The 9,215-nt window shown below is 42.6% G+C and overlaps 1 protein-coding gene across 2 annotated transcripts; it reads left to right on the forward strand.

Moving 5' to 3' along the window:
• The first annotated feature begins 599 nt into the window (after positions 1–599).
• On the forward strand, positions 600–8,511 carry TIGD4 (tigger transposable element derived 4). Of its 2 annotated transcripts, XM_084768923.1 has the most exons (3): positions 600–2,784; positions 5,626–5,836; positions 6,460–8,511. In XM_084768923.1, the coding sequence occupies exon 3, from the start codon at positions 6,501–6,503 to the stop codon at positions 8,058–8,060; it is 1,560 nt and encodes a 519-aa protein (XP_084625049.1). In that variant the 5' UTR covers positions 600–2,784; positions 5,626–5,836; positions 6,460–6,500; the 3' UTR covers positions 8,061–8,511. The 2 variants fall into 2 exon arrangements, with proteins under 2 accessions (XP_084625049.1, XP_084625050.1); XM_084768924.1 differs by lacking the exon at positions 5,626–5,836.
• Positions 8,512–9,215: the final 704 nt, after the last annotated feature.

Genomic DNA, 9,215 nt, shown 5'->3' on the forward strand with positions numbered 1-9,215 from the left:
AAAAGGGCTTGCTATCACATGCAGTCATTACATGGAGATAATTTGTTCGCCTTCTGCAAAGTCAGATATTCTTTATTCCCTGGGCTTGTAAAGAACTGTATAGCCTGTCTGCCTTTCATTTTGTAATCAGGAAGGAAAGGAGATAAGAGATTAGTGGCTAATGTTTTTACTCCATTCTGCATGAAGTAAGTGTCAGATTCAGATTATAAATGTTGCATACTGCTTATCAATGCTATTTTCCCAAGAGCAAGAAATTGCCACATCCAGCTCTTGTCTGTGATAATGTGTCAAAAATCCCAACACTCTTCATCGGCAGGCTTCTCTCCGTGGAGGATATTTAGGTTACTGATCACACAGTGGGACTTCGGGAAGCAAAGGCTTTTAAAAGAGGGTGCTGTGCTGGGTAACAGAACATATTAGGAAGCTCCCAGATAAGCCAGGCGGTGGCGCACGCCTTTGATTCCAGCACTGGAGAGGCACTCAGATTTTAGTTCCCGGCCAGCCAGGCATATACACAGAAACCCTGTCTCAAGGCGCGCACGCGCGCAGGGGGGGGGGGGGGGGACAGGCGGGGAGGGGGGGCAAAGAGATGTGCTTTTCCAGCTTGCCCCATCCCTCGCCTGGGCAAATCAGGAGAGCTGGCCCAGGTGGTGCTGGCAGGCAGACCAACTCAGCTGCCACCCAGGCCAGACCCAAAGCCTCAGGATCTCCATGACACAGGGCAACAACAGACTGAGAGGAGTCTTAATGAAGATCCAGTATTGATAGAGTCTCATAAGCCAGAGGCCTCGAATCAGACCAATGACTCACTGCAGTGAACATTTGCAAGTAAAGCTACTTAGGCAAAAGGGGTGTACCGTGTGACACACCGTGACACCACCACACCTGCCACAGTGAGACTTCTGGTGGTTCAGTTAGTTTTCTTTGGTTGCAAGGGCAGAAGGCAGATACGGAGGGATAGGGAGATGCGTGGGATTGGGGTGCATGATGTGATATTCACAAGGAATCAATACAAAGTTTAAAAAAAAATAGAAAAGCTCCCAGATAAACGGATGAAAAATAAAAGAGTTATACTTTGAGGAACTTTCTGGTAGGTATGTGTACAATTGCAATTGCACTCAGTTATGTGTATAGTAGGTGAATTTAGGGCTAGTAAGGCTCTACGCACAGGAGTCGTTTAATATTTCATTATATCATTGGTTATTATCGATAACGGAGGAACCTTCTCATACCACTCTGTTACTCTTCCCCTCTGAGTGGCCTTGGTGGCATCCTGAATAAATTTGATCTCCCTGCCCTGGTATGCCAGGGCTCACCAGCGTCCGGTCCCTGCCTTGCCTTCTGTTATGTAAGGCCTTCTTCAATCAAATCAGTACTATCCATGTCGGCACAGAGATAAAGGTGCGATTACGCAGAGCTGCTCGGTAGGTTCCGGAGCTGCTCGGCGGGTTCCGGAGCTGCTCAGAAGGTTCCCAGTCCTGTAAGTTTCCTGTCTTGTATGTTTTCGCTGCCCAGTTAACTCTGCAGAAATGTTTCCACCCCTTTCCCTGCCACGCGCTCCTACTCATCCGTCCTTGGCACCGATCTCAGCTCTTGCGTCCATAGAAACCCATCTTCGTACTCCCTGTGAAGATGCACTTTTGCCCCCTTTACCGATGCCCTTGATTTGAACGCCTGTTGGTCTGCCTTATACCGCAGACTCATCATGTCTGTTTCCCTTATTCCTTAAAAAAAAAAAAAAAAGACCCAACTTATGTTACCAGGCTTGTATGGCAAGTACTTCAGCTGCTGAGGCACCACGTTGGCTCCCACATGATGCTTTTTGGCAGGCTGAACTTTGGACTCATTTTATTCGTAACCACCAGGAAGTTCAGTCCTTGGTTACAGAAACAAGCTATGTGTTGCACACCACGAACTTCCAGAAGACCAGCACCTCTGCTGTTTGCGGTAGGGATGTGAGCAGGTTTCCGAGGGCATACTTGCTGTTTAAGTTTTGAAAGACGAAAAGTGTGTGCTTTTCAGCGTGAGAAGTGGTTGGGACTGGCAGAGGGCTGCAAAGTACTGATGAGAACAGAATAATTTGCTACCCCCAGAAACTCTGAATGGGAAGACGCCAGTGTTGTGTCTCCCAATGATTTAGTTTTCTTTTGCAATCTGGTACAATAGAACATTAGAATTAAAAAAATAAAAATAAAAGGAAATGTGAGTGGGGAGGGCTGAACTTCATATTTTTTATTCTTTTATTTATTTGACAAATTGTTATTAAGAACCCATGGCTTGCCAGACTGATGTAATTTTCTGTCTTTTCTGGCATGTAGATTTATATTTTGCTTTTTAAACTTATGTCATTGAATTTTCTTCATACCATTAAATATTATCCTTCAAGAGCCTGGCGTGGTGGCACACGCCTTTAATCCCAGCACTTGGGAGGCAGAGGCAAGTGGATTGCTGTGAGTTCAAGGCCAGCCTGGTCTACAGAACGAGTCTAGGCTAGCCAGGGCTACACAGAGAAACCCTGTCTTGAAAAACCAGTATATACATAATTATCCTTCAAGCCAGGAACAGTGGTTTATGCCTGTAATCTCAACTACTGAGGAGGTTAAAACTATGAGTTTGGGGCTAGCCCTGGATATAGAGGAACACTGTCTGGAGAAGGAGAAGGAGAAGGAGAAGGAGAAGGAGAAGGAGAAGAAGAAGAAGAAGAAGAAGAAGAAGAAGAAGAAGAAGAAGAAGAAGAAAAGGAAGGAAGGAAGGAAAGAAAGAAAAAGGAAAAGCCATTCAGTGGTACAGTAGTATTTCAACATATAACTATTTCTTTTTTTTAATTTTTATTTTTTTAATTAATTTATTCATATTACATCTCAGTTGTTAGCCCATCCCATGTATCCTCCCATTCCTCCCTTCCTCCCACTTCCCCCCTACTCCCCTCCCCTATGTCTGTGTCATATAACTATTTCTTAATTTACTTAATCCTTTCTGTGGTACAGACAGATTTTTTTCCGGTTCTGTCTGTAACACATAACCCAAAGAATAGTATCGGCCATGAGAACCTAGGCTGACCTCTAACAACGCCCACCTTATATTATACCCGTCCTGTGAACACGGCAGATAACAATCCCATAATCGTGTCATAGCACCTCAAGGTGATTCTTGCAAGTGTAATTAAAGTAGCTAATTAGTTGGTTTTTCGTTAATAAAACTGGAGATAATCTGGGTGAGTCTGAGTTCAGCACACCAACCCTCTAAAAGCACTTAGGAAAGAAAGTCAAAGTGTGCAAGTGTGCATGTTGTCCGCTGTCCCAGTGTAAAGGGTGATTCCCAGCAGCAGGCGCTGAATGCCAGGGACTTCAGTCCCTCAGCAACAAGGAGCTAAGTTCCGATCTGCCTCAGGGAGACCTGGGAGCTAGTTCTTTCTCAGGACCTCGAGATAAGAGAATGGCGTTCTGGTTTCTGCTCTGTGAGACCTAGAGAGCAAGCTGAGTTCTCCCGGACTTCCGACCTGTGGACATATGAGATGACAAGTGGTCGCTGAGCTGGAAGGGCTCAGGGCATAGGAGCACGCTCTGCCTTCCTAGAGGACCTCGTAGACCTCTGGTGGAGGCTCAGCTCCCAGCACCCACATGGCACCTCACAGCGGCCTGAAATTCTAATTCCAGATTGAATTCTAGATACAGACTTTCTGGGTTAAAAAGTTATAGACATTTTATGTTTTATGTTTTTCTTATCATCTGTAGGATTTTTTAGGAGAAGGCCTATGACTTAGTTTAACTGTTGACATCCAGAAAATAGTCTCCAATTGTAAGAGCATCTCTCTGCTATAACGTGTTAAAGGGAGAAGTGAATAGTGAGCTTATTAAAAATGATGAGCATTGTAGTAAATATTAGCTACTGTCATTACTCCTTGCAAAAAGGCCAATGTCGGCCGTTATTCTGCTGGAAGTTGAATAACATCCATTTTATTAATTAGGCAGTATTGATGTTTATATAGATGTTTATATAGAAGAGTCTAATTTGTCTGGTTTGCATCACATATTTGATTGTTTTAGGAATGCATTATGTTTTACTGTGGAAAATTTTTTTTTGTTATTGTTGAAGAAATGACACTGTTGACTCACAGAGGATGTTGAGTAGCTTCCTAAATAAAGATACTGCTCATTTCTATTTGATCAAGATGACCTGGTCTCTGTGGTTGTGTATACAGAGCTAGTATTCATTGTCTGAGGTGCTTCACACGAGTATTTCAAAGTTTGAATTTTTCCCCCCAAGACAGGATCTCTCTATGTACCCTGGGCTGTCCTAGAACTCATTTGTAGACCAAGCTGGCCTCAAATTCACAGAGATCCATCTGCCTCTGCCTCCTAAGTGCTGGGATTAAAGGCCTGTGCCACCACCTCTGGGCTCAGAGTTTGACTCTTTTATTTGGAATATTTGCATAGACTCTACAGGTTGAACATCCCTACTCCATAAATCCTCTGGATTTAAATTTTGGACATTAGAGACATTATTATTATTATTATTATTATTATTATTATTATTATTATTATTATTAGCTTTAGTTAGGATGAACAAAGAGAGGAAATTCAAGTTACCATTTCTGCAGACCTTGCTGTTTATTCCTGACAAATAATGTAGAAGGGAGGGAGATTTGTTTTTGAATGTTGATATCAAACAAATAAGAACAAAATATTTATATAAAAGATAGGAGTCCCCATACAGATGAACAAGTGCCCAAGGGAATGAGTGACTCAGTCAAACGGTCTATTTTCTTAGAAAGCCTAGCTATCCCTCACAGGCCGCTAAGATGCTGTGGGTGTTCAGAGCATCCATAACGGTCCATTCTTCCACAGGAACCTGGTACTGCCTTTAAAATGTGTCGTTGTTAGAGCTAGAGAGATGGACCAGGGGTTAAGAGTGCCTGTCCTTATAAAGTGCCCAAGTTTGGTTGCCAATACCTGTGGAGGAGGGGAGCTGAGCAGCCTAGGGAGCAAGAGTGAGGCCCTGGCATGTCCAAAACCCGAAACTTTAGTCTCGAGATCGACAGGAGGAGGATTGCTCCCTCCCTGCCCTGGGCCTGTATGTCCCAGCGCACATAGCCTTACAGCCCCCGCCTCTGCTACCTTTGAGGTGGTCATGTAGCTGAGGCGTTAATACATAAGTGACCCAGGACCACATAAGTACTAAATGGCAGTCACTTCTCAGGCTCCATCTTGCACCAAAGCCCATGTCTTTATACTATGGCAAGTCACTTCTCCACACACAGGCAGACTCACATAGAGGGCCTGAGGGGGCAGAACCATGGTCACTCTACTTCCTAGTTTAATCTAGATCATTTTCTACAGTATATCCTCTTAATAATGTGTTTATTTACAATGCACATTCTCAACTAACGCTGACCTGCGTATATTTAGGTATTGTGCTGAACTGATGTAAAAGTTACTAGATTTCTTTTTTAGCTTCGAGGGAGAATGGGGTTTAGATTTTTTTTTTAATGGAATTATCAGTCATCTGAATTGAGTATTTCGATGAAGTATTTCTAGCAGGCGCCTATGAAGAAGACTGTCTCCTGTGTGCTATTAAAAATTGAGCTCATGATTACTGTCTGTGATTATTTTTTTTTCCTTTTAGAGTCAGAGGTTACAGTCTGTGACCTCATGTAGAAAATAGCCACCACGGATCTATCCAGGGTCATTTTTAGTACTTTAATTCTGGCAAGCACACGTTTTCAAGGCAGATTAAATTTGTCTGGTGTACTTTGGAAGTCTGTACTGCAAAGGACAAGAAGGGACCCAAACCCACAGAGCAGCTGGAACGCTTTAATGGGGAGCCCATTCAGGAGGTAAGCGTTCACCTTAAGCTTTGGTTACCGCGTTTCTAGAAACTTCTTCCCATCTTTTTCATTGTCATTTAGAGCATAGTAGCATATTCTTGATATCCAGTTCACATGTTGCCGAAAGGCTGCCTTTTCTCCTGGCATCTTCAAGAAAGAAGTAGAAGGAACGTACCATTTCCTTCTTGTTGTTGTTGTTGCTGCTGCTGCTGTTGCTCTGTACCCTTGAAGAAACTACAACTTACCGGGTGATATCTTACATGAACATTTTCGAAAGTTTGTTCCTTATCTCTGAACCTGCTGTGGAGAATTAGTACCAGGTTGAAGCATGCATGGATAAAATAGATCGTCTTAAAGGATTGCAGCTCTAAAAATACACCAGCAGGACTGGGCAGGTTTGACATAATGACATTCCTATTTTAGCTTGACTTCTGGAACTCTGAAGAACTATAAATTGAGCCGCACAGGATCCTAAGGAGGTGCCTGTTCTAATCGCGTATAGAATTTGCTTCACTCTCTGGTTGTCAGTTTCCTAAAAGAGCGAGACTGCTGAAATTTACAAACTTTAGTACATAAGATGATAGGTCGAAAGCCCTGGTGCATATCATACTGAAAGCCAAATTTGGTTACAGAAACCAGGACTTCGTAGCCGAGATCTGCACAAGCAGCGGAGATGGCAGAAGCTTCTGCGGATGCTGCGACTCAGCCAGTGACCGTGAAGAAAAAGAAAAGTCTGTCCATTGAGGAAAAGATTGACATCATAAATGCTGTGGAAAGCGGCAAGAAAAAGGCAGAGATCGCAGCTGAATACGGAATAAAGAAAAATTCATTGTCTTCCATTATGAAAAATAAAGACAAAGTCCTAGAAGCCTTCGAGTCTCTGAGATTCGATCCGAAGAGGAAAAGATTGAGAACAGCCTTTTACACGGATCTGGAAGAGGCCCTGATGAGGTGGTATCGGATTGCTCAGTGTCTAAACGTTCCAGTTAATGGTCCAATGTTGCGTCTGAAAGCTAATGATTTTGCCCAGAAGCTGGGACACAATGACTTTAAATGCAGCAACGGTTGGCTGGATCGTTTTAAGTCTAGGTATGGCTTAGTATTCAGAGCACAACCTGTAGAAGCCACGGGAATATCTATTGACCCTTCGACTGTCTGGTACCAAAATGTGCTTCCTTACTACTTAAATGATTATCATCCTAAAAATGTTTTCAGTGTGAAAGAAACCGGGCTGCTCTACCGAATGTTGCCTACGAACACTTTTGCATTCAAAGGAGAAACGTGTTCAATTGGAAAGTTGTGCAAAGACAGGATAACGCTGGCCGTCGGGACGAACATGGATGGCTCAGAGAAGCTCCCTTTGCTCATCATCGGGAAGAATCGAACCCCACGTTGTTTCAAAGGTATAAAATCCTTGCCTGTCTATTATGAAGCTAACAGAATGGCATGGATGACGGCAGCCATATTTGGACAGTGGATGCAGAAGCTTGATGAGAAATTCCAAGCCCAGAAACGAAGAGTGGTGATTTTTGTCGATTCTTTTCCGGCGCATCCAGAGGTGAAAAACCTGAAGTCCATTGAGTTGGCGTTCTTCCCACCGTGCTTGTCTCCCGAGCTCGCAGCTATGAAGCAAGGTGTTATTAAAAGCCTGAAAATCAAATATCGGCATTGCCTTATCAAGAAATTTTTAAGTTCTGTCGAAAATAGCAACGAATTTACATTTTCTCTGCTGGATGCTGTAGATACGTTGCATCTCTGCTGGAGAGCTATAGCCCCTGAGACCATTGTTAAAAGCTATGAAGAAGCAGGATTCAGGTCTCCGAAGGAAGAAAACGACACACCAAATGCAGAGAACGATGACGCTGACGCTGACACTGACGCTCTTGACCTGACTGCAGATGCTCTTGGGGCCGGAGTGGAATTTCCTGCAGGTTTGTCCATAGAGGAATACGCTGCCCTGGATGAGGACCTGGAGACCTGTGAAGCCGCCCCGAATGAGGATGCTGGGTGGACCGGAGAAAGTAAGCAAGACGAAACTGGCTTTTATACCTCTGATGAAGAGGAAGGGGACAGCGGAGCTCTAGAAGTGGGCCTGCCCTTACCTTCCAAGAACGAAGCCATCACAGCTGTAGGCACTCTGAAAAGGTTTCTCAGAAGTCGCGATATGACCGATGAACTTCACAATTCTTTAGCAGACCTTGAAAACTTTATTAACGCGTTGTCACCTAAATAGCCTCGAACTGTTCATCTACAGAGAAGTAACTCTTCCTGGGGCATCTCATACAATAAGGGGTGTAAAAAAGAAAGTATCAGTTAACAAGGGAAAAAAACTAATAGCTGTTGGCTCAACGGCAAAGCCTTTGATCTGCGGAACAGGGCTCCCTAGTAAATGACTAAGTAAAAAAAAAAAAACAGCAAAGTTCCGTTTAGCAGGTTTTCGGGGAATAAAAAAGTGTTTCAGAGGCTTTGTACTTGAAAGAAACATGGCATGTGTGTGAAAGAACTCCAGCTGGCTGACTCATGCCCACGAAATTGCTAGCTTCCACTTTCTTTGTTTTTAAACTCAGATAGTGTTCTAGGATATTTTTAGTTTCTCTTCGCAGTCTAAGAAAAAAAATAGCTTATTATTTTTATAAAGTCATATACATGCCGCCTCTATCCTAATGAGTTCCTTTGTTCTCTTTCATTTTGCTTCAAACTCATGGCAATGCTCCTGCCTCAGCCTCTCAAATGCTGAGATTGTAGGTATAAGCCAGTATACACAGTTCTAATTAAACTTTTGACTATCATTGTAGTGTAAAATTATGCTATAATTAGTTAATTTTCCTGACTGAAAAACAATTATGAAAATATATTCTAATCCGCTTATGCACCAAGAGGATGAACAATTTAACTCTCACTGCTTCCAAATTACTTGTCAGATTGGGTCAGAGGGAAAGCTATTGCTCAGTCATCTATCACCAGGAGATATGTGTCTGTCTGCTACACGTATGTGTGCACTTATTTAGTAGGAAAATACTTGAAGGAAATAGTTATTAAACTCATATTTACATTTGAATAGGGTTAACTCTTGAGCCAATTGAAGACGCACACAATGTTACCAAAAAAAAAATTTGTGGTGCTTATTTTTTTTATTGCAACAGCTCAGCTTTTAATCTTAATTTTGTTCTTGATTTTACTGAAGTTTGTTTTCAGCACACTGTGATATTTAGCTAAATATCTTCCTCCAATTTTTTTCTTCTCTAAAGAAGAAGAAAAAGTTAGAGAAAGTTTTACCTATGAATCACATTAAAATATTGTGGGAAATTATATAATCACCCTCTTAAAAAATAGTCATTGAACAAAATTTTAACAATGTGTAGGTCTTTCCCACTGTTCAGTTTTAAGT

The sequence above is a fragment of the Acomys minous genome, assembly GCF_964271855.1.
Source record: "Acomys minous genome assembly, chromosome: 19".
NCBI classification, from domain to species: domain Eukaryota; kingdom Metazoa; phylum Chordata; class Mammalia; order Rodentia; family Muridae; genus Acomys; species Acomys minous.